General features: G+C 61.7%; 1 protein-coding gene across 1 annotated transcript; it reads left to right on the top strand.

The window, feature by feature from the left end:
- Positions 1-1,588: 1,588 nt before the first annotated feature.
- Positions 1,589-23,743, top strand: MLXIPL (MLX interacting protein like). The gene is made up of 17 exons (XM_050909033.1): positions 1,589-1,884; positions 10,084-10,190; positions 10,349-10,431; positions 10,639-10,728; positions 11,504-11,548; positions 11,854-12,052; positions 12,830-12,907; positions 17,330-17,544; positions 17,623-18,220; positions 18,862-18,935; positions 19,406-19,601; positions 20,287-20,399; positions 20,583-20,702; positions 21,017-21,144; positions 21,495-21,618; positions 22,969-23,098; positions 23,542-23,743. The coding sequence occupies exons 1-17, from the start codon at positions 1,589-1,591 to the stop codon at positions 23,661-23,663; spliced, it is 2,718 nt and encodes a 905-aa protein (XP_050764990.1). The 3' UTR covers positions 23,664-23,743.
- The last annotated feature ends 512 nt before the right edge of the window (positions 23,744-24,255 follow it).

Below are 24,255 nucleotides of genomic sequence, written 5' to 3'. Positions count from 1 at the left end.
CTGATATCTTTGTATCTCTTGTGGCTTGCCTAATTCTTAGTTTCCCAGGACACCCACATGCCCATTATTGCTTTAAAATGTCTGCAGACAGTATTTTTAAAATTACTTCCCGCTTCAGCATCTTGACAGACGGCTTGGGACAGGCTGACTTGGTTGTAATGAATCACAGAGGGGGAAAAGAGAGCTACGGAGCAACACAAATCTGTCTGAAAAACGAAGAAATGGTTCCTAAGTGAGGTTTGCACCAATCAGTGTGAAAACTATCCAAAACAGCTATCTGTGCATATTCTTCTTCCAGCTCTGAAAAATACCCTGGACGGCTGCTCGCTCCTCCAGAGCACCAGCAGGACCCACCTGTGTGGTACGGAGGGTGCTCTGCTCCACCTGCAAGCTGGATTAAAGTTCAGATGCCTGCGGCCATCCATGTTAGCTTTATGCCACCCTTTATCCCATGTTTTCATCAGAGGTGCCTAAAAGCTGCGCCTGGGTGCTCTCCAGGCATGTGTGCTTGTGCCAGGTTGTGGAGCTGGGGAAGAAGTTGCCAGAAACTAGAGAGAAAAGAAGTGATTTAAAGCTGCAATTAATATCCATTTTGTCTCTGCGGCTCTGGTCAGTGAGGAGATGCTTGTGACACAGGTCTGGCTGGCATGGCACATGCTAAGCCCTGGCAAGAGCTCTCAGTATTTATCAAAGATCAGCTGGCACGGAGCAGGGGAGGAGGCTGGCACGTCAAGCCCTGCCTGCCTGCATCTCTCAGGACACCTCGGAGGTGAAGGTAATCCATTTTAAGGACTGAATGACTACAAGGTGTGTAAATCCCACCGCACCTGAGCTCATCATTGTCCCCTCTTGCATTCGATGTTTGCATCCCCCCTCCTGCCGGGTCACACCTTGGAGCAGGCTTTTGCCTGGGCTGTTTCTCAGCTTGGCGCATGGCTCAGTGACTCGGCGTGCTTTGTGCTGAGCTGGGTGCCCGTTGCTATAATTTTACCTGTTTGTGTCCCTTAATCTGTATTTGTTCCCTTGCAAGTGCAGGGAGATACATTAGGGCAGAGGCACTAGGTAAATACCGCCCGCTCCTCTCCCCGCCAGCATGCCGGGAGCAGCGATTAACCCCGGGTAAACAGAGCCGACTGCCAGCAAACCCATGGGCACTGGTGAGGGGGGGACAGGGGACCCGCAGCCGCTCCTCCCCGGGGTTTGCAGGGGAAATAAAAGCCAGGGCCATCAGGTGCGTTGCAAGAGCAGGACGGCGACGTGGAGCTGAAGCTCCCGTGGCCGGTGGCAGGGTGCCATGGCCTGGCTGACAGTGCGCCATGGGCGGGATCAGCTGTCACCGCTATAAATAGGGCTGACCGCGAGCCGCCCCGGCAAACCGAAAGCTGAACCTTGGAGCGTGGAGGAGACAGCGTGGTCCGGGGTGGGGCAAGCGGCGCCGAGCAGGAGGTGTGGTGTGGGTGTCCTGTGCTGGGGAGCCTGACGGCATGTGCTCGATGACAACGCAGTGCCTGTAGGGCTCCGGCACAACCAGGACGTGGACCACAGCGCTGGGGCAGGCTGATCAGGGCTCCCCAGCAGGCACCGGGCAATGGCAGGAGCTCAGGTGGGGCTCCCGGGACCCTTCCTGGAGCACCGGGTTGGGCCATGCGCCGTCTCCGACTCTGACTCGGATTCCGAGGACGCAGCTGCGGGTGGCACAGGACCCGGCGCTGGGGCGCAGAACCCCTCCCAGGTCATCCACAGTGGCCACTTCATGGTGTCGTCCCCGCACAGCGACTCGCTGCCCCGCCGGCGCCACCACCGCGCTGAGCCCGAACCGGCTGATCCCCGGAGCATCGACCCGACCCTCACCCGGCTCTTCGAGTGCATGAGCCTGGAATACAGGTGAGTCCCAGAGCCCTCTCGCTGGCATGCGTCTCATGGACCCCCCAGTTCTTTGAAGGCACAAGGCTGTCTGAGCCCTACTGCCCATCCAGGAACTCATTGCCAACTGACATCCTCCTCTTCTCCATTGGGTTGTGATGTGCAGTATGCTCAAAAACTGCCATCTTGGGAGGTTTCAGGGAGAAAGAGCTGATGCTGGGTTGTTGGCCATGGAGCCAGATGAGAAGTTCCTCCTCTTCACATGTAGCTTAACCCTCCTCCACCTTCCCGTGAGATCCGGAGTCACTGCACCCGGCTGTAGCACCCTCATGGCCAGACCCTGCACACTCTGTAGAGCAGCAATAGCCCTGTGGGCAGCCAACACTCAGTCTTTGGCAATCCAGCCCAGAGCACGAGTCCTGCCTTCCCGTCCTTGACTCTGCTCACATGTCCCGAGGTTATTCCAGGACATGCAGCAGCACTCGGGGCTGGATGGCTGCACGGGGCTTTGTCCAGGGCCTCCTGCAAACGTCCCTCCTCTCCTCCAAAATCAGATGAGTGACTGCATTGTTCCGCCAACCACACAAATCACCCAAGCCCAGGATGGGCTAGGGACCTGCTCATCCCACAGCTCTTCGGTGACAACAGGAGAGCCTGCATCGTGTCTCTTAGTGCCTTGGTCCACATTCTTGGAGGCAGCACTCCTCTTTTGCCAAGGCCCCAAGGTTTTGAGTTCTCTTAAGCACAGCATCAGGGTGACTTGCTCTACTGGCGCCAGTGCAAAACTGCTTGCACAGCTTTCCCAAAATGTCCAGGCGAAAACCTGGAATGACAATGTCCTACTGATGCCACATGAAAACAAAACCTCAGCAAAACAGCCTTGAAGAGTTGCCCATTGCCTTGTTCCACGCAGGGTCTCATTCAGTTGCTGACCTCTCAGGTGTGCCTTGAAGTCCTTGAGTGCTCAACACGCTGGAATATGTGGTCACTGCCAGAGCAGCCCTGGTGACGCCAGGCACTGGGACAGCACTCCAAGGGTACTGGTTGCCACATAGCTGTGTACATTTGGCCCATCGCCACATCCCAGATTGCATGGTTTGCTCACAGCCGGTGCGGCACAGCTCTCCTCCAAGGTGCTGGTGAAGCTGGCGCTCTGTGGGAGCGCAGTGAGCTTCAGTATGGGGTGACCCAGCTGAGGGTCATGCTTCCTGGTCAGGCAAATCACCCCTGAGTGCCACGCACAGGGGACACTGAGGCACTGGTGGCCTCGCTCTCTTTTGCTCTCCCAGCCCCATACTTGCCGTACTCTGATCCTTGCAGCTTGGGGCTAGAGGAGCAGACACTGCTCCACACCAGGGTGCTCAAGCTCCTGACTCCTGAGATGCACCACAGGCTCCGTGGGCCCCTGAGCTCTGGTGCTCCCCAGGTAGAGGGGAAAGGGGCAGGGGGCAAGTGCTTTGGCAGGTGGAGCGGACCACAGCAGCTGTATGCCACCCAGGGCTGGCCATTACACTGTGGACAGGGCTCCATCACTCCAGATCTCTCTACCCCTTGCACTCTTTCAGGGCCTTGTTTCCCTCCTGCACTGAGCATGACAATGCACACACCAGCCCCAAGGCAAACCATGACTGCAGTTAGACAGTAGCCCTCGGTGAGGAGGATCCACATCAGCTACAAAGCATTAGTGCCACCACTGATGGCCACTCCAGATGTCTCCTGGCTGCCTGGGTGCAAGACTAGGTCTTGCTCAGCACCCGTGGGAGCAGTTCTTGGTCTGCCGTGGAGCCAGGGTAGCTGCAGGCCATGGGACCCAACCAGGGAAATGTTGACATTGGATGTTCTCCAAACTTCATGCTCGGTTTTTCTCTCTTGGAGTTCCTTCCATCCTTAGACGCTCTCCCCCTCTGCCTCTCAGCTGTCATGCTCTGCAGCTTGCCAGCACCCTAAAACCAGGATGACAAGCATTGATCAGAGATCAGGTTCAGGTGAACCTGGACCTGTGATGCAGTGCTGGATACGCCTCTCCACAGGTGGGACTGGACTCTGGGTCTAGAGCTGACCACTCTGCTGGCTAGCTTCTGTTCCGGCATTTCTTTTCTCCCTTTGGAAACCCATGGCAGCTTTGCTAATACATTTTTGACAGACTTGTAAGCAGTAGTTGGAGGAAGGTATCAGAGGGGAAAAATGGAGTTTAGAGATACTTGGCGCACCTCCACTTTTAGTCTTATCTGATCTGATACTTCTCTGCATCATTTGCCATTTCACACCTTCCCTCCCAGCCAGTTTCCTCAGAAGGGGTGTTGGTGCAGCACAGCCTCAGTTGGAGTGGCCAGCCAGTCTTCAGGAGTGCATCCAGTTATGTTGTAGACTAACTCCCTAACAAAGCAGAAACCACAGAAAGGTGTCAGTTGGGAAGCACCTCTGGAATTCGTAGTCCAACCCCTGTGCAAGGCAGGGCTAACTCCAAAGCCGGATCAGGTTGCTCAGGGCCATCACTCTGATGGATGGAGACCAGGGATGACGAGCCAACGACCTGTCCACCCTGTCCCAGGGCTGCACCACTCTCACAGGGAAGAGTGCTGTCCATAGCTCTAATTGGAGTTTCCCTTGTTCCAGCTTGTGTCTGTTGCCTCTTGTCCTTTCTCGGTGCATGTCTGAGAAGTGTCCGGCTCCATCTCCTCTATAGCCTCCTCTGGGTAGCTGAAGGCAGTAAGTAGATCCTCTCTTCACCTTCTCTTCTTCAGGCTGAACAAACCCATCACTCGCCCTCCTCTTCTGTCACGTGCATTAGTCCCCAACCATCTTAACATCCTCCTCCAGGATCACTCCAGTTTGTGAACCTCCCTCTTTTATCAGGGGGACCAATCTGGACAAAATATCCAGACTTGGCCTTAGCAGTGCTGAGTAGAGGGGAACTATCACTTCTCCTGACCTGCTGGCTGAGCGGTGACTGTTGCAGCCACCCATCGCTTGCTGTCCAGGCTTACACCATTTCAAAGGCAATACACTAAACTCTCTCTAAACAGTATCATTTTTCAACGGCTGTAGCTGAACAGTCATTTGGGTAGCTGTAATTCCTCCCCTCTCCAGTATTCCTCCACGGCACTTCACAGATGTTTATGGCAGTTCTGTCTCAGCTTGAGCAATCGCCCCAAGGATCTGACGTGTTATCCCCCCATGGGCTGGACTGTGCGTCACCCCCTTGCTGGGAAAGAAACGGTCTCTCCACATCAAGGCTTGCTTCTAGCAGTAACTTGTTTCTTCAGATCCCTCAAAGAGAGGCAACTCCCCCTGCTGAGGTCTTGGGGCTGGAATGAACCCGTTCCCAGGCCCTTTGTACCCATTTTCCAGGACACTTCCAGCAGCTCTCCTGCCAAAGACTTAATGATTCTCTTCCACTCCTTCTTCTCCTGCAATGTGCTGCATTTCTTGAATCCCTTCCTTAGACTGTTGTTTCTGCTGTAGGTGGACCTCCCTACAGCACACTTGGCCCCCCCACGGTCCCCCAAAAAGCTGCATGTGGAGCTGAGCTCCTTCAGGAACTGTTCACACTTTGGCCTTAGCAGGATCTCCCCAGCTGAGCAAGCTCTTTCTCCCCATCGCCGCAGCATGACTCCCCACTGTCCTGTCTTGCAGGGCTGGTCTCCTGGGCTCACACACTTTCCTGTGACCCATTGCAGGGAATTGTTGGGTGACTGACCTGGGGAACTGTCCTCCTGAAGGGAGAAAAACTGGGTGCAGATAGGAGCTGCAAACTGCAGCCACTCATGGTCTTGCACACATCTATCTTGTGCTTCAGCAGAAGCCTCCTGTAGCTGTTCCCAGAATGTGATGTAGATTAACCTCTTTTTCTCCCCTGCAATACCGAGAGGGGAGATTTAGCAGGTAGGGACATCAGACTGGTAAGTGACATGGAGTATTAACTCTGCCTCTCTTGTGATTTAAAACAAGGCAGGCTTCGATTACACGTTTGCATGCCAATTCCCTACTAGTTCATCCTCCTGGCAAGCTGATAGCAGGCCCTCAGGTTTTCCTAGAAGAAGTGGAATTGCTGCTATAGCTTTGCTGTACCCTCTAATTGATTCTCTAATTCACAGTGCCTTAAACACTCACGCACAGGGGCAGAAAGCACCCAGGCAGAGACCCCAGTGATGCACACGCTGAGCTGATTTCCTTCTCTCAGGATTAGCCTGCACTTTCCTTTGCCCTCCTGGCAAATTGCTCACCTCAGTTCACTACAGTTCACCAGCATTCGCCTGCAGCCCTATGTACTAGCTCAGACTGGCTGGAAGTGGCTCGCACCGATGCGGCCACATCCTGCGATTGCTGGGTCCACCCCCACCATTTGATGAGGCTTCGGTCTCATCCAGACCTAAGACCGTCTGAGCAGTGCCTATGCCCTGGCTGGAAGGAAGCGGGAGGCGAGGGAAGCAGAGCTCAGTGCCGATGGCAGCCCTGGGTCGGCAGATCCCTCTGGGGCTTTGCGGTGGGTTGGGCAGCTTCTGCTATGAATTATCCGCACGATGGGCAATAGCAGGTCTGGTGAGGGGGAAAGGCTCGTGCTCGGGCTAAACCCATCCACGCTGCAGTGTGATTGTGTGTGATTAGTGGCAGGGAGCTGCACGTCTTTTCTCTGTCATTTCTGAAGGATTTGGGGCTGATCCTGTCCAAGCAGTGTGCAGAGGAGCTGGGCTGGTGTGCAAGCCTGTTCCCACGCTGATGCACGGTGGGGTCATACCTCCAGAGATCACCAAAATAAGTGGTTGTGGAGATGTACCTCGCTTGGCTCGCAGCTATCCAGCTTCCCAGACAACTATTTGCAAGAGGATGTAAATGACTTCCCTTCTCATCTGGGGCACTTCGTGCTTGCTTTGCACGGAGGAAAATGGCTGCCCGAGAGGCAGAGCTGTAAGGGCAGAGGCACTCCGATCTGGGAGTAAATACACAGAGCGGGTCCCTATCTAATCCCCAGTACAGTCTATTAACAACACTGCCCTCAAATTACCCCAGATGCACCCATGCCTGCTGCAGCGCCTGCCAGGGCAGAGCTCGGTCCCTCCGGAGGCAGCACGGCGAGCAGCCCAGCTGGCGCAGCAGCCTTTTCACCAGCACAACGCAGTAAAGAAAAAAGCTCATTTGGATAGTAGAGATTTGAAGTCGAATTTGAACACAGTCGTTTTTTGCTTGGGGGGCACTTTTCAGGAAAATTGTGGTTAGATTTTTAACTTTCTTGGTTAGACTCTGGATTTTAAAACATAAAAATTCAAGAAAAAACATGACTTTGGTAGCAAAATTTGTGAGAAATCGAATGTGAGCTTTCAGGACTTCCAGGAAAGGCTGTCCTCTTTCAGCCAGCCCAGGGCCAAGCTGTGTCCCGGCAGCCCAGGGAGCGAGGGGGGCTCTGCCGGCCCCACGGGGGATCCTGCTCCTGCTGCACTTGGGAAGGCCGAGCCGGCTTGTACCTGCCAGAGGACCCTCAGCTCAGCCCTTCCCCTCCTGCTGCCACCCATTTCTCTTTGTGCAGCCCTGCATCTCGCCAGATCGTTCCTCTCCACTCCTCTTGCTGTTCATGGAGAGCAAATTACTCATTTTGCCATGAAAGCAGGGACCTTAAACTTCTGGATGGGCTAAATGAATCACGGAGCAAACAAGGTGCAACTGGTTGAAACAGAGTCAGTGCTGACCCACGCCGGGTTTGGTCCCAGGTTAAGCCCCGCTCCCACCTCACCCTGTCCCACAGAGACCCATTAGCCGGTGGTGGGGTCTGTGTCCCCATTTCTCCAGCAGCATGGGGCAGCAGGACCTCCAGCCTGTTTGGGGCATCCCAAACCTTTCGCGCGGCTCAGCATGACGTTTGCATTCATCTGCCCGGGGAGATAATTTCAGGGAAGGGTGGGGCCATTTTCAAGGCAAACCAGGGAGCAAAGATCAGCCTGATAAGCCCCAAAACTGAAAGGATTGTTAATAGGGAAAAAAGGTGGTTAGTGGTGAAGCCCAAGAGCATCTCCCCTCTGCCTCCAGGCCATGGCCCCACCAGCCTCACGTGTGGCTGAGGTGCCCATCTGCGGCTGTGGGGCTGCAGTCCGTGGGCTCAGGCTGCTCCTTTAAGCTGGCTGTTGGGGTGGGCGGCACCGGCGAGGAGCGTGGCTGGGTAGCCTTGACCGGCAGGATCTGGCCATGCGCCCGGGAAACCCGTCCCTTCCATTGGCTCCTCTGCTTGGCACCGCTGCGCTGTTTGCCTTGTGCCACTTGGGAAAGTTCAAAATCCTGGTGATAGCAGAGTGGCCAGTGCGTAGCCAAGTCCTTAACTCTCTGTGGGCTGGAGCCACAGGGACACGGGTCCTTTCCCAGCCCCTGGGGCTGTGGGTCAGGCTGGGTCTCCCTGGGGAGACCGTCCCCGTCCACCCGTGCAGGTGGGAGCGCCTGCTCCCAGACACGTCCGTGCCTCAGGCTCTGGAGTCAGAGGGATCCCCAGTCCTTGGCCCCCACAGTGAGATGGGACAGCAGCGCTCTCCTCTCCCCTCTGCCCTGGCACACTCCCTCCGGCCGCAGAGCCATGCAGGACCAGCACAGAGGTCTCGCTGCCTGCACTGCTGCCTGTTCAGGCTGCCTGGCTCTAACATCGAGGACAGCACCCTGTCTGCAACAAGCCACCTGCCTGCTGGGCTGCATGCAGCTCCGAGCTGAGCTCTGAGCCAAGCCGGCACAGCCGCTGAGGGAGGGAGCCCACTTGCCGTGCCGTGCCGTGCCGTGCAGTGGGAGGCAGATTTCAAGGCAGGTTAATGCAGAATTGGCGAGAGTCTTTGTGCGAGGGTGCTCCAAGTTTTCACAAGCTTGAATGAACAAGTGTGCGGCTTCTTAAAGCATTAGCCAGGCACTGCTGTCATCCCCAGCACTTCTGCGGGGACAGGGCCCGATGGCACCTTGGGGTGCAGCCGAGGAGAACCTGGCAACGGGGGGATACAGCACCCCTACACCCAGCTCAGCCTCTACCTTCCCTCCTCCCCCCATGTGCCAAGGATAAGTGGGACCCAAAGCAGCACCGAGATCTTTAAGGGACAAACTGCTGGCTGGGGGGGGATCTGGGCTTCCTGGGGAGGGGTGCCATGCAGCCTCCAGCCTGCTCTCAAAGGGCCCCTCCATGCAGCCGGCATTGCCGCAAGGCCATGCCCTGGTGGGTGGGAGAGCCAGGGCAGCCGCTGGGCTCACAGGGAGAGGTGAAAAGGACCCCAAAGTAAGGCAGATGGACCCCAGCCTCCCTCACAGAGCTCCTGGGGCAGCAGGACCCTCAGGACCTCCCCCGTGGGTGCACGCGAGGGGGTCGTGTCCCTCGGCTGCAAGGAAACAAGACGATTAGTGAAATGAGGCTGCCCGCACTGCAGGCCCCATTAGGGACATCACCGCCACCATGATGAGCAGCAGAACAAACACAGCTGCCTCCGGGAGCTGGGAAACGGGAAGGAGGGAGCCCAGCTCGGGCTGGGGGCCAGGGTGAGGGGCGCAGGTTTGCAGGGATGGGTGCGGAGAAGAGCCCAGGGCAGCGCTGGGCTGAGGGCAGGGCTGGTCCCGCTCTCTGCCTGTCTTGGGGAACAGGCAAGTGTCCCTTAATGTTCTTAACCTCCTCCAGCTTGCTGTCCTGCCTTCCCAGACCCATGCAGATGGCTGCCCCTGCCTGCCCCGCTGCCTGCGCCTGCCCCCAGCTGAAGGTAGTGTTTCCAAGCCTTGCCTGACATTAAAAGGAGGGTCAGAAATAGCTGCCCAAATGCTGCAATGAGGCAAGAGTCACAGCAACACATGTCCATGGGTGTCTTGCCTGGGCAGGAGACTTCCCTTCCCGTCCCGGGGGCCGGGATGCAGCTGTCCTGGTCAAGGGCAGCGGGGTCCCTCCTCGGAGCCGGGGTTCAGGCCTCAATGAATCAATTCCTCCATGTGCTGTGCTTTAATCCCAGGGGTTCGAGAAGCCTCGTGTGGGTCTGTGAAGCTCATGGTTTAGGTCTGCGCTGCTCTCAGGGTGAACAGGAGCTCAGGGTGCTCCCGTGGGTGCTCCCATAGGTGCCTGGCAAGCAGCCTGCATCGGAGCCACACAGCTGTGCCTGCTCCAGACTTGCCACCAGGCTGGTGGCCCTGGGCATCTCTTGAGGCATGGCCCCCTCGGGAGACCCCAAACTGGGAGGGCTCTGGGATGGTGCCCCTCAGCCTCTCCTTTGCTTGGTGTTTTAGTGGGAAGCTGGTGTCTCCAAAGTGGAAGAATTTCAAGGGCCTGCGGCTGCTTTGCTGGGATAAAATTCGTCTCAACAACGCTATCTGGAGAGCATGGTACATCCAGTGTGAGTACGGGGCCAGACCCCGCTCTGTCTGCCAAGTGCCAGGCAATGCCGGGTGGGATGGGGCTGGCACCGGGGCAGTGATGTACGGGTGTGCGGGCACCCTCCCCTGTCCAGGGAGGGACCCATGGGTAAAGCCAGCTGTGTTTTCCCCTGTGCAGATGTGGAGCGGAGGAAGAACCCTGTCTGTGGCTTCATCACCCCGCTGGAGGGGTCGGAGGCTGATGAGCACCGAAAACCAGAGGTAGGGCATGGTCCCTCGCAGCTTTCTGGGCCAGGAGCAGGTCTGGGTGGCACAGGTGGGAGCTGGGGACACGCAGAGGGCAGAGCTCGTTGTAGTTCATAGATTTGCTGGGAAAGGTGTTTCTGGCATGGCACAAGGAAACCAGCCCTGGCTGTGGGGTGCTGGGGCTGGGGGGCTCAGCTGTGACCCCCTGTCCTGCCCCCCCAGGCTGTCGTGCTGGAGGGCAACTACTGGAAACGCCGCATCGAGGTGGTGATGAGGGAGTACCACAAGTGGAGGATCTACTACAAGAAGCGGGTGAGTGGGTCTGCCCATGCTGCTCCCCGTCCCGTGGCTGTGCCAGTGGTGGGACGGGACATCAGCGTGCCCAACGTGGAGCCGTGGCTGACCGGGAGCAGGACGTGGCAGGCTCTTGCCAGCATGGGAGGGGGATGCTGGCTACCCCCATGGTGCCGGTGGGGGGGAGCTCAGTGGGAACCCCATCCCCAGCTGCCCGCGGTGCTGCAGTGTGCTCCGGCAGCCTGACCTGGGCTGATTGTGCTCTGCCTGGTGCGTGATCCGGGGCTGGGTTTGGCAGCGCACCCACAGCACATGTGTTGGGGTTGGTCAAGGAGGGCCATGGCTCTCCCACAGCGCTCCGGCTGGGCTGGGATTTGCTGGCCACATCTTACCCCAGCACCACGTGCTGCCAGGCAGGCCAGGTGGCTCCGCGTCAGTCTGGGTGCCCGCTCTCGGGCATGCTGGCACCATGACCTTGGCTGCCTGCCACACGGGGTGGAGCGTGGTCCAGCCTCCTCCCCAGCCGCTCGCTCGGGACCGATAAAGGCTGTGGGTGCCACAGGCGGGCAGAGTGCTGGCAGCCTCGCACCACCACACACTGCCAGTCCCACTGCTGCGGCGGCTGCTTAGCCCAGACCCTGTAGAGTAAAGGCAGATGTGAACTTGTGGCAGCCACGCTGAGCCCCCCAGGGACCCCCCTCCTGAGCACTGCCCCCCTTGGCCCTGCCCCTGGCTCTGCCCCACACTGTGCCCGCCCTGGCTGGGGGTGACACAGGCTGTCTTCTCCTTCCAGCTCCGAAAGTCCACCCGGGAGGGAGAGCTCTCCAGTCCAAAGCGAGTGAGTCTGCTGGGGAAGGGTGGGGAGGGGGGAAAAGCGGGGCACAGTGCAGACCCCTGTGCTGCACAGCTTGGGAGAAGGGCGGATGAAAGCCCCAGGGCGTGACGAGCTCAATGGGATGGGATGCTAAGCACACGGGATGCCGGATTCACCCTTCTGGAAGCACCAACCTGCCAGGTGTGAAGCTTTGGAGTGATAAACAGCGTGGGGAGCATGGGACCTGCCAGGGAGAGCAGCTGGGGAGCTAGGCATGGACCCTACCCATGAGAGGAGCCCACCTGGCTGCTTTGCTCCATCTCATGCAGGATGAGGATGTCTGGAGGCCGATGGAGAAATGGTGCAACCAGCTCTTCTGCAACGTGGTGCCCATGCTGCTTGGGGATGAGGAAGAGGAGCAGGAGGATAGGCAGCACTTTGACTTGGACACCTTCCTCTCGGACATCTCTGACACCCTCTTCACCATGACACAGACGCCCAGCACCCACCAGGCACCCACTGAGGATGGTAGGTGCCCCAGACCATGCTCTAGCAGGATGTGGAGGAGGAGATCCAGGCGGGTAGCACGCACCGTAGCACCTTGCTACCTCTTGTATTAGCCCCTGAGAGCTGCTGCCTGTGTTCTTTGGGCAGACAGGATCCCCTGGCATCCCTCCTGCTGGGGCAGAAGGAGGGGATGCTCCTGGCCTGCCTAAACGGAGCAGGGAACCACCAGAGTAGGGGATGCTCCCGGTCTGCCTAAACAGCTCTCACTCCATTTGGGCAGGACAGGAGCATCCCCTCCTCTGGTGGCTCCCTACGGACCAGCCCGGGCTGTCCCAGGCAGGATGGGCTGAGCTGCCTAAGGAGCGCTAGCCCCGTGAAGGACGTTGCACCAGACCCCAGGGCAGGGCTGCCAGCCCTGGGTAAGCAGCGGGCAGGTCCTGCCTTCCATGGCCACTCTTTGCTGTCCCTGCCTGGCCGGGTCCCTGGACCTCCCGCAGCGCAAGGTCCTGTGCCAAGGATCAGCCTTTCCCTGGGGTTCTTGGGCGCTGGATGAGGTCCCAGAGAAGCTGGTGGGCGGGGTGGTGGGGATGGGATGGCCCTGGGTCTCCACAGGGTGGGCACCCATCTCCCTGCCCGTGCACGGCTGCAGGGCAGGGTGCAGCGACGCAGGGCAGCTCTGGGGTGCCACGGAGGGGTGGCAGCCAGGCAGGTGTGAGGGCGGTGGTGGGAGGAGCCCTGAAGGGGGGTCTTGGGGGTGCAGTGGCTGTGCCCCGATGTTGCAGCTCTGCCCTCTTCCAGCTTATGTTGGGAATGCTGACATGATACAGCCGGACTTGGCGCCCCTGCAGCCCAGCCTGGATGATATGGAGATCTCAGGTAAGAGGCAGCCCGGATGCAGTACCACATCTCACACAGCCCAGCATGCTCTGCACCCCATGGCAGCCCAAAATGGTGGGGACCAGAGGGTTGGCCAGGCAGCAGCAGGAGCTGCTGGGGCAGCCAGAAAGCGCTGAACTTCGACTGGCACGGAAAAAGCAGCGTGCGTGGGCCAGGGTGCTGCGGCAGGCTGTGGGGCAGGGGCTTGGCATGCCTGCCTGTACCCCGGGGCAGAGCCACAGCAGGTCGGGAGGGGCCTGGCCAGGAGCTGTGGGAGGGGATTTCTACAAACAGAGGGTCTTTCCAGGAGTGTCAAACCACCTCGTTTTGGCTGCAGACAGAGGAAGGACAATTGTCCCCCACAAGAAAGAGGAAACCTCTAGAGAGCAGGTTCTGTGCTGCTGTGTCCCCCTCCTCACCCCACTCCCCGGTCAGCCCCAGGCTGAGCAGCCTAGGGGGCTAGCTCGGAGCTCGGACCCCGTGCTGGGCTGTGCTGCGTCCCCTGGGGACAAGCCACTGTCCCTGCCAGGCTGGCCCAGAGATAAATCTGGCACTGGTGTCCAGCTGGGGCAAGGGGGCTGCCGAGGGGAACACCGGCAAGCAGGCAATGGCAGCTTCCTCCCATGGGGCTGCCACCAGCACTGCCATGCAGGCTCTGAGCCGTGAGTGTCTGTGAGCGCCGTGGAGTCAGCTGGGACATGTCCTGGTCTCAGCTGTGCAGCGCAGTGTCCCCATATGCCAGGGCAAGGCACCGCTGGTGCACCCTGCACTGGGCACCAGCTCTGCCCTCGATTGTGCCGGAGCCAGTGGCCTGGGGCACACTTTGCAGGGTGGGAGCCGGTGTAGGTTGGTGGCTGCAGCCCCGCCAGGTAGCTGGTGGCCTCGGGCAGCACCAGCATCTCTGGACCCCTCTGCGCATCTGTGAGCACCCTGCGAGCTCCACGGCTGGTCTCCACTTCCTTCGGCGGGAGGAAACGAGGGTGCTTGCGCCATACAGCCGCGGGGTGATGCAAGACCAGATGCTGGCGGGGAGCAGGCTGGGGCCCTCGGATGTGCCAGGGCAGGCGGTGGGATGCCCCGGGGATGGACAGGGTGGGAAGGCTCTTGCCAGCCCTCCTCGGCTCATTCCCTTCAGAGGTCCCATCAGGGTGAGACGTGCTGGGACGAGGGTCTGTCCCCACTGCTGGCCCTTTGCCTCCTGTCCCCAGGTGCCCCATGTGGGCATCAGTCGGTGGGAGGTGGGACAGCTCCAAATGGGTCAAACTGACACCTGACAAGTGTCCCTTCCCCCGAGAGGTCCTGCGTGGTGCTGGAAAGCTGCACCAACCCCTTTCAAGCAGCACCTCGCCGCAATGGTGTCACAGCAGCAGCCCCAGCACCTCTCTTCGTGGGCCCAGCTGCCGTTCGTGCTGCCAGCATGGCATGGCCTCGTGCTCAGTAGGAGTTGGCAACGGGCACGGCAGTGCCCATCTGAACCAATATATTTCTATGAGCAGCCAAGCTGTCTTTTTTCCTGGGGAAAAGGCCTCCATTTTGCTCCAGGGTGCTGCCCGGGAATGAGATGGGTCTTACTGCAAGCCTCTACATTGCAGGAAAGCTTCTCTTCCTGTTCTGCTCATGCCCAGTGGCTCCGCATGGGGGGACTGCTGGGCCTGGGGAGGGTCCCAAGTCCAGCTGGGGTCAGGAACGGCATCCCAAGTGTGGCTTGTTGTCTGCCCAGGCACGGGCTGCTGAGCACGGCTGGAGAGAGTGAGTGGGAGTTTTGTCCCAGACGTGGCATTTCCTGGCATGCTGCGCGGAGCACCTCGCCTCGATGACAAGAGGTTACAGTCCCGCGACAGCCGAGTGCTGCGTGTGAGCGGTGTGCGCGCTGCCAGGACGCGGGTGTGCGCTGGGCGGTGAGGGTGTGCGGGGCAGAGGTGTAGGAGCAGAGAGGCGTGCACACACCATGCGATGGGCAGCACCGGAGGTGTGTGCCCACGGGGCCGTGGGAGGAGTGGGGAGAGGAGATGGGGGGTGAATGCTGGGTGCTGGGTGCCAGAGCTGCGGGTGCCAGCCAACCCAATTATGTCCCCAAGGCCAGTTTTCTAGCAGGGCGTGCGATGGCTTTTCGTGGCTCAGGAGCAGGGATCCCCCCAGCAGCCTCGTGCAGAGCACCGCGGTGCAAGCATGCAGGGTGGGCACCGCAACTGTTGGTGCAGGGCTCCCGCAGGGTCACAGGGCTGTCACCGTGTCTGGTGGCTGTGGCAGAGCTCAGCGCCTGTCAGTCAGCGTGTGCAAACCAATCCCCAAATGAGGAAGCACCTCGCGTCCGCGGCGGGTGCCGGAGTGCGGTGTGGGGTGGATGGAGAAGTCCTGATGGCAGAGGCGAGGGAGCAGCCCGGCTCCGTGCCCTGCTGGCACCGCGCTCCAGGTAGGACCCGTGCCAGGCACCGGGGCGCTGGGGGCTGGGCTGGGCTGGCCGTCCCATGGGGTGGCATCACCCCGCCACGCTGCAGGGCACTCCCAGAGCCTGGGGCCAATGCTGGAGGGTCCTTGGTTTGGGAATGGGCTCTGTAGCCCCGATTCCATTGGAGAGCAGCCCCAGGTTTGAACGGGATGCCAAAGATGTGGTGTGCCAACCGCACCGGCTCTTCTCCCTTGAGCAGCAACATGCCCTGACCACGCTGCACTGCCTGGGAGTGGGTCAGGGTGATGCGATGGTGGAGAGGAGCATGGGCAAGAGCTGTGGGGTGGGGAAGGGGCAGGAGAAAAGGAGGACAGGGCTCCCAGGGGCTGCCAGCCACCTTCCATCCCTGCAGCACAGCAAGAGGCACAAGAGGAATCGAATCTGCAGAGCTGGGCACCAGAAATGCCTATAAATACCCACAGAGCTTCAGTGCCGGTGGCAGGGGACAGCCTGGTGGGGGCACGGCGGAGGGCTGGGGGCAGCGTGGAGCTGGGTGCTGCGCCCTGGGGAGGCTGAGACCCTGCCTGGCAGCACCGTGGCCCACACCGAGTGCCGGCCCATGGAGGGGCAGGGGTGGCTCTGCCATGCTGCCAGGCATTCACTGTGTCCTTGGTAGGGCGAAGGGGCAGTCTGAGGGCTGAGTGGGGCAGCTCAGCGGCAGCACTGCCCCGTCTTGCACTGGTGTTACCCTCGGCTGGCAGCACACAGCACTGCCGGAATCGTCACCATGCTCAGCCCCATGGCACCCCACTCTGCTGGCACGTTTGCTCCTCTGGTGTAGATTCAAAAGGGTCTCAGGCCTTTGCGGGTCCCAGCCAGGGCACGCCGGGTGCTGGAGCCTGTGCCACAGCCTGGAGGGAGAGCAGAGTCCTTGCAGCCCTGCCAGTGCCCGGGGCATGGCTGTGCATGCCAGGCAGGCAGAGCCAGCATGTGGGCTCAGCCGGGCTCTGCCGGCAGCAGCACAGGGCCTGGAGGCAGCGATGCTCGTGCCAGCCAAGGCGTTGGGAGCACGGCCGGGTGCTCCCCGGAGGGGATGTGAGTGCCGGCGTCCTGGGGCAGCTGCTCCAGCACAGACCCTGTGCCAGGGGCTGTCAGGCAGCTGCCTGCAAACCCAGTCAGCATTCCTGCTCCATCCTGTAGGGAAACATCCAGCAGCCCCATCCCCACCCCACAGCCATCCTCTTCAGGGAAAACCCTCTCAGTGGCAATGCCTGAGCCAGCGCTGGCACAGGCAGCAGCAGCGCCGGCACTGAGCTGAGGCGTGCGTGGGGCTGATGTGCCCAGGGAGCTGGTTTCACTGGGGAGGTGGCTGCCCAAAGTGTCAGGCCAGCCCTTTGCGCCGCGGCGTCTGGGCCTGTGGAAGGAGCAGGGTTGTGGGAAGGGGAGAGGAAGGGAGAGGGAGTCGCAGCAGGGTCACGGGGCTCAGCTTCGGGAAGGCCATGGGATGTGGTTAGCCGCAGGCTGCACGCACGGCAGCGCCGGGGCGGGGAGGCAAACACTCGCCACAACTGCAGGGGACCGTCCCCTGCAGCTTGGGGACCCTGTGACCCACTCCTCCAAGCCCCCCCACTGTGGCTGCCCCGCAGCCTGGATGTCGTGGTCCCTGCCCCAGCCCAGGGCTGGTTCAGGAGGAGTGGCACAGCCACGTGCCCCCCTGGGAGCAGCCCTGGCGCTGGAGCACGTGGCACCCAGCTGGGTGTCAGAGATGGGGACAGGGTCCCCACCCTTGGGTGGCACCCCGGGCGGACTTTCCTGTCCCCATGCGTGTGGCAAGGCTGGACCCAGGCGCGTGGGCTGCCTCTTCCCTCCATACTCCAGCATTTCACAAGTCGGGTGCCAAATCCCCTGGCAGAGCCGGGAGCTGCCCCGGCTCCACAAGGTGAAGGTAGGACTGGCAAGTCCCTGGCAGTGCCGGTAACGGGGTACAGCTCCACCTGGTGTGCCCTGGGGCTTGTCACCCCCTCTCTGGGAAGGTCCCCTCATGCCCATCACTCTGTCTCCACTTGGCCCTGCAGACATGGTCACCGGCCACCGGCCACCGCCATCACAGACGCAACCAGGCTACCAGGAGCCACCCTGCTTCGTGCCCATGGCCGAGCCCCTGTTCAGTGGTGGGGGGTCCCTGATGGGTGCTCGGGGGCTGCCCGCAAACCCTGAGGCCCCGCTCCCGCCTGCCACCCTCCTCCAGGTGAGCGGGATCCCGGCCCATAGCCCGCGGCTGCCGGTGCCCCAGCCACCCCCCCTGACCCTCCTGTGTCTCCCGCAGCCTGGCAGTGCCTCCCAGCTCAGCCTCCACGGCGCCTTCCTGGGCCCCGAGCTCCCCCCGCCCCCCCTGCCCCCCGAGCCCCCTGCCACGGCGCCCGGGAGCCTCAGCCCCCAGCTCCGACACAAGCCCCTGCTGCAGTATGGCCTCCCCAGCAAGTGCCTCAGCCTGGAGCCACCAGGACCCCACTACGCCCCTCCCGTCCCGTCCCCTGGGGCGCCGCTGCTGGGCCCGGACCCCCCATTCTCCCCCGCCTCGGCGCCCCGCTCCAAGTTCCCCTACGCCAGCTCGCCTGGCCCCTCGCTCCTCACCCACCCCACCTCCCCGCTCTCGGCATCCTGCTTCGCCCCCCACGCCCCGGGGCTGGGCTACACTGCAGGCATGGTGCCCCCCGGGTACCCCGGCCCAGCTGCCCCCCAGCTCCTGCCCCCCGCCCTGCTGGGCGACCCCAGGTTTGCCCCCCCCAAGGGGCTGCCCCAGGGCGGGGGCGGGCGGCCGAAGGCGAAGCCCGGTGGCACCAAGGCGAAGAGGCTGCCGGGACCCCCGGCGCCGCCCCACCTGGCCGTGCCCAACCCCTGCCTGAGCCAGCTGCTGACCGCAGGTAACGGGGCTGGGGGGCTGGAGGGGGACGCAGGGGCAAGCCGGTGGGGGGGGGATGCTGGGGGGGGATCGGAGGGGAGACCCCGCTTTCTCCCCGGGGTTGGGACGCTGGGGATGCTGGGCAGGGCGCGTGGCTGTCCCCACGGCGAGGCAGCGCCAAACCCAGGGGTGAAGCCGTGCCGGGGGAGCCCCCCCGGCTCCAGCAGCCTCCGGAGGGAGATGGGGCCCAGCCGGCCCCAGGGCTTGGCCGCGGGCACTGCTGCAAAGTCCCTGTGTCCCCAGCCTGGTCCCCATGGCCCTGCTGGCACAGATGGGCTGAGGGGTCACTGGTGTCCTGCCTGACCTGCTGCCAGTGCATGCGATGGGACAGGTCCCACCGAGACCATCATGTCTGGCCCTGTGCTTGCCTGGGGAGGGGCTGGGGGTCCCTGCCTGCACCAAGGCTCCCAAGTACATCCCTGCTGCGGAGAGCAAAGGCACCTCTCTCCAGGGGCTGCTTCACCCTTCCCTTCGGCAGACAGGCAGGGAAGGGGCTGCAGCAATGCCAGTGCTGGGGGCTGGCTGTCCCCTGGGGCAGGAAAGGTCACCCGAGCCCCGACACCCTCATGCAGCAGTGCCCTTCTGCTCCCTGCCCTCTTGCAGCCAAGCAGGAGCCGGCCCTGGATGCCCCACGCCCGATGGGAGCAGGACTCATGTCCGCATCCCCTGTCTCCTCGGTAAGCACTCACCTACCCCCCAGGTTGGGAACTGCACCCCCAGGTCAGAAATTGCCCTCTCCGGGTTGCTGGGGCAGGGATAGATATGGGGCAGGTGGGGAGATGGGGCTCTGTGGGGTCACCCTTTGCAATATGGGGATGGACAGGCATGGGGCGAAGGAGGGGGCATGTGGCTGGGGTGCCGGGGAGGCGGGAGTCACCTGAGTGTTTTCTCCCACAAAAGAAACAGGGCAGAGGTGGGAAACACCCCGCTTGCAGGGCCCCTTTCCTGGCGATGCTGCCCTGGGGCGATGGGGCTGGGGCTGCCCCTGCAGATGGTGGGATGGGGCTGCACATCCCCCTTCCCGGTCCCCTCGCGGGTGTTTGGCTGTCAGTGCCCGAGCACCGACTGACCAAAGGGGAAGGTCTGGTTCCCAGTGTGTGCGGGGCGCTGGCCCCCCAACCTTCCACTTCCCTCTGCCTTCTCCCAGCAGCAGAGCGCTGTCCCTGAAGTCCCTGCCACCTTCCTCTCCAGAATGGCCCAGCTGAGCCCAGGACTGGCTCCTGGCTCCAGCCTTTCCCAAGCGGTGCCAGTGCCGGTGCCGGTGCCGGTGCCGCTGGTGGGCACCCAGCCGGGCCCACTGCTAGTCCCCAAGGCGGAGCGGCTGTCCCCCACGTCGGCTTGCGGTGAGTCTGGGGCACCCCAAGGAGCTCCACAGGACACCGCGTTTCCTGCAGGGAGCTTGGACCAAACATTGTGGGAATGTTTCGTTTTGGCTTCAATCCCAGCTATTTACATTTACCCACCTGAGCACGGCTAATTTCTTTCCATGGGGGAGGGCACAGCCCCTTCACCTGCCTCCTTCTACAGGGGCAAAAGCAGAAACAGGAAAAGACAAAAAGGAGCAAAATGTCAGACTGTGGTTTTGAAAACCCGGAGCTTGGTTTTCAAGCGGGAAGCACCTTGCTTTCACCCGCGGAAACCAGAGCGGCGGCTGGAAACCAGGCTCTGATGTTGTTCCCAGTTTCAGTTTGGTGCTGTAGACCGCAGCCTTGCTGCCTTCGGGACTCTCTCCTGGCGATTTCCACCCAAAGAAATGCCAGGAATTTAAAATGTCACATCCTAGATATTCCCATTTCTGAGTAGTTGTAAAATGAGTGGGATCTGAGCTGAGACAAAGTGATAAGATGTGGTTGGACACTGGACCGGAGCATCCCCATCAGCTGAGCAGGGTGGCTGCCCTGGGGATGGGGTAGTGCTGCAGGCTGCTCCTCTCTGCCTGTTCCAGCATGGGGCCCTGGTGTCAGCCCGTCACGAGGGGCTGCTGCTGCTGCTGCCCCTCTCCCCAGAGCATCACCTTTCCTTTTCCAGGCAGCGACTGGTCCAAGCCCAGCCAGGCTTCCCCGGGATCCGCTGTAGGGCTGGGTGCTGGCATCTCCCTGCACCACCCTGTGTCCCGTCGGGGCAGGCCTGAGTCCAGCAAGGTACGGCAGGAGCAAGTGCTGCCTTCGCTACGGGGGCACCATCTCCATATGCACCCCCCTTTCCTGCTGCCCCCCAAGGTCCCCCCACCCTTGCTGCGAGCTTTGGGCAAGCCCGTCTCGATGGGGCCGGTGGCCCAGGGCTGTCCCCGGTGCCAGGAGGTGCCTGACGGCACTTACCCGCAGATGGAGAGCCGCCGCATCACACACATCTCCGCCGAGCAGAAGAGACGCTTCAATATCAAGCTGGGCTTCGACACGCTGCACAGCCTGGTGAGCACACTGAGTGCCCAGCCCAGCATCAAGGTGAGCACCCAGGGCTGCGTGGACCGGCCAGCCGCGGGCATGCAGGGACACGGTGTGTCACCTGGGGACGCTGCGTCCCTGGTCTGCCCCAGCGCACGGGGCTCCTGCCAGCCCACACCAGGCACATGGAGACCCGTGCGGTGCAGCCGTGCCAGCGTGGTCTGGGCTCTGGAGCCTGTGGCAGAAGCTGCCAAGGCTCGGCAGCAGGGAACATGGCACCTCGCGCTGCCAGCCCCACTGCACGAAGCGCCGTGTGCCCCACGCCCTGCCCACCCCGGTGGCTCCCTTTGCCGTCTCACCCTGCGGCCCCGCAGGTCAGCAAGGCCACCACCTTGCAGAAGACAGCCGAGTACATCTGCAAGCTGCAGCAGGAGCGGGCGGCCCTGCAGGACGAGGCACAGCGGCTGCGGGAGCAGATCGAGGAGCTCAATGGCTCCATCAAGTAAGGGGGGCATGGCTGGGGGAGGCAGGAGGGAGCCACTGCCAGCATCGGGGTAGCCAGGCAGGGCAAGCAGCAGCACCGGGGAGGCAGCAGGACGCAGCAGGTCTCCTGAGCACCTCCAAAGACCTGCATTTGACTCTGTCCCCCCTCAAACCCTGTTTGGGGGAGGGATGATGCTCAAGAGGCAGTGCTGTGTGGGACCAGAGCATGGGGCCATGCCCCACAGCTGCCCTGGGAGGGGACACTGCCTGCTGAGAGCTGGGGTCCTGCCAGAGCCTCTCCCCGCGGGGCAGCCCCCGTGGCTCCCAGCCTCCTGAACACGGACCCACGGCACTGCTTGTGCCCCACAGCCTGTGCCAGGAGCAGCTGCCGGCCACGGGGGTGCCCATCACACGCCAGCGCTTCGACCAGATGCGCAGCATGTTTGACGAGTACGTCCGCTCCTCCACGCTGCAGAACTGGAAGTTCTGGATCGTATCCTTTGGGGCCAGTGCCTGCTGCTTCCTCTGACCCCTCCACCAAATGCCAGGTCCTCTGGTTCACCCACTGTTCCCGGGTCTGTGGGGTTCCTCCGGCTCAAGAGGCTCTGGGGACCATGGGGAGATGTTTCCCAGCCAAGGGCACATGGTGGGAACACGCCGAGATGCTGTGGTTACGAGGAAGCTTCTGTCACAAGGGAGCAAATGGAGTAGGAGTAAGTGGTCAGTCCTCAGGGAGAAGGAAAGTCACTGGTGGAGCTGAGCTCATGCAGGGGAGAGCTCCTGGTGACCTGGGAACTGTCTCTGAGAGGCAGCAGCCGTCAACTAGGGATTAGGAAAGGTCCAGACACAAAGCCGGGGACACGATGGCTTGGTCTTGGTGGCCGCGTGGCACACCCTGGAAACCCAGGTGTGCCCATGCCTGGGACACAAGTCTGGGCTCCAGACGGTGGAAAGGATGGAGGGGACCAAGGGCCAGGGAATGAGTGGTCAAAGGGCTGAACCTGCTTCTCCGTGAGCAGGGATTAGACACACTGGGACCGTTAAGCCTGCGGAGACTGAGCTATCTACAAAACCCCAAGTGGCAGAGGGAAGGGCAGGCATTGCTGCCCACAGTCCGATCCAGTGCGGGCAGTCTGGGCAAGGCAGAGGTGGCTCCTGATGCAGAGTTGGGGAGCACTGTGGAGCTCCTTCCACAGGACACTGGGTATACTAAAGCCAACATGGGCTCCAGGACATGCTCATGGTGGAGGGACCTGCTGTGGGTCACTACATGTACAAAATCACCAGTCCCAGCAGTGGTCCCTGCAGGCTGGGAGCACCAGGGGAGCACGCTGGACACACTGATGCAGAGAAGTCCAGCGAAGGTGATCTAGATCCCGTTTTGAGATGCATAGTTTCTGGATTCTTTGCTAATGCAGCTAAATTCCACTCTTGTGGCTGTGCTAGGGCACACCTTAGTATTTCATTCTGTAATTCACAGTACGAACACTGGTGTCGTGCCTGGCTCCTGGGCACTTCAGAGGACACTGCACTAGCTGGCTCCTTGGTCTGCTCTGGAAGAGCTGTCTTGTGTCTAATCAACCATTTCTGGCAGCCCCGGTCCTGACGGGGGTTACGCAGCTCTCCCACTGCCTGCCCTGGGTGACACTCCAGTCCCCATCACCCCAGCAGCACGGGCTGGTGCCCAGCATGGTGCGGTGCTGAGGAAGGCACCCAGCAGGTCTGCTCCATGGCCAGGCAGGGAGGTTTGTCCTGCTGCCTGTAGGAGGGTGCTGCCCACACCTGGCAGGTGGGAGACCGTGGTCTTGGCAAGGCTGGTCCTTAACTCCTCTGCTCCCATCAGTTCAGTATCATCATCCGGCCCCTCTTCGAGTCTTTCAACGGCATGGTCTCCACAGCCAGCATGGAGAGCCTCACCCAGACATCTCTCGCCTGGCTGGACCAGCACTGCTCCCTCCCAGCGCTTCGGCCGAGTAGGTGGCCCTGCTCCTGTCCGTGGCACCCTAAAGAAGCCAGGCTGGCCCGCCGGCCCAGACTGATGGAAAAGCAGAGGGGAAAAGTCCTGGGGGGCGGTGGGGCTGGTGCTGCACCGCACTTCTGCCGCACATGAGGGAAGCACCCGCGGGACGTCCTGGGGCTGCGTGCTCGGTGCTTTTCCACGCTCCTTTCACACCCGCGCTCCAGCTGAGCTGGCTGCTGCTGCCCTAACCCGAGAGCCCGTGTCCTGGCTGGGCAGGGCTCAGCCCTCCCCAAAGCCCCGCAGGGTGGGTTTCCCTTCGTCCTTTCTGCTGGGGGCTGTGGCAGGCAGCTGTCGTGCCGTTCCAGGGGCTGGAGCGGGAATGGGATGGATGAACCTGGGCCCCTTCCAGTCCCCAAGGCATGGGGGGCAGCTGACATGTCCCACATCTCCCCGCAGCCGTCCTGAGCTCCCTCCGGCAGCTGAGCGTTTCCACCTCCATCCTGAGCGACCCGGCCTGCATCCCCGAGCAGGCGACACGGGCAGTGGCGGGGATGGGCCGCGGTGGCGGCTCCTCTTAGCTGCCCCCAGAGGGGCCTTCCCAGCCTTGCCAAGACCCTCGGTGCTGCCGGACAAGCACCCGCCAACGCCAGCGAGGAGCTGCCGGTGGGGCTGCGGGGCCACCACGGCCAGGCTGCTCAAGCAAGGGGCAGCGCTGGCCGGCGGCAGCCTGCGGCCGTGGGGGTCCCTCTCCCACGGGCACCGGCTCGGGGAGTGCCTGTCTGCACAGGGGCAGGGGCTGCTGCCAGCCCCCTGGTCCTGCACCCCAGGGCCTGCCAGACCCCAGAGCGGGTGGTGCAGCGTGGGGCCCTGTCTGCCCCGGGCCAGGAGGCCTGGGCACGGGGAGCTGCTGGGCGTGGGGCCCGTCCGTGCTGCCTGATAAAGGACTCGTTCTGCCCACAGGCCCCAGCGTGGTTCTTCCTGCCCCGGGTCTGCTCTGGGGCTGGGCAGGAGCTGGGCAGGGCAGGGGCAGGGGCAGGGGCAGGGGCAGGGCAGGAGAGTGAGGGCAGGGGCAGGCAGGGTGAGGGCAGGAGCAGGGCAGAGGAGTGAAGGCAGGGGTGGGCAGAGGAGTGAGCGCAGAGGCGGGCAGGGTGAGGGCAGGGGCGGGCAGGG

This window comes from Gymnogyps californianus, chromosome 20 (genome assembly GCF_018139145.2).
Source record: "Gymnogyps californianus isolate 813 chromosome 20, ASM1813914v2, whole genome shotgun sequence".
NCBI classification, from domain to species: Eukaryota; Metazoa; Chordata; class Aves; order Accipitriformes; family Cathartidae; genus Gymnogyps; species Gymnogyps californianus.
This window is presented reverse-complemented; position numbering and strand designations above follow the sequence as displayed.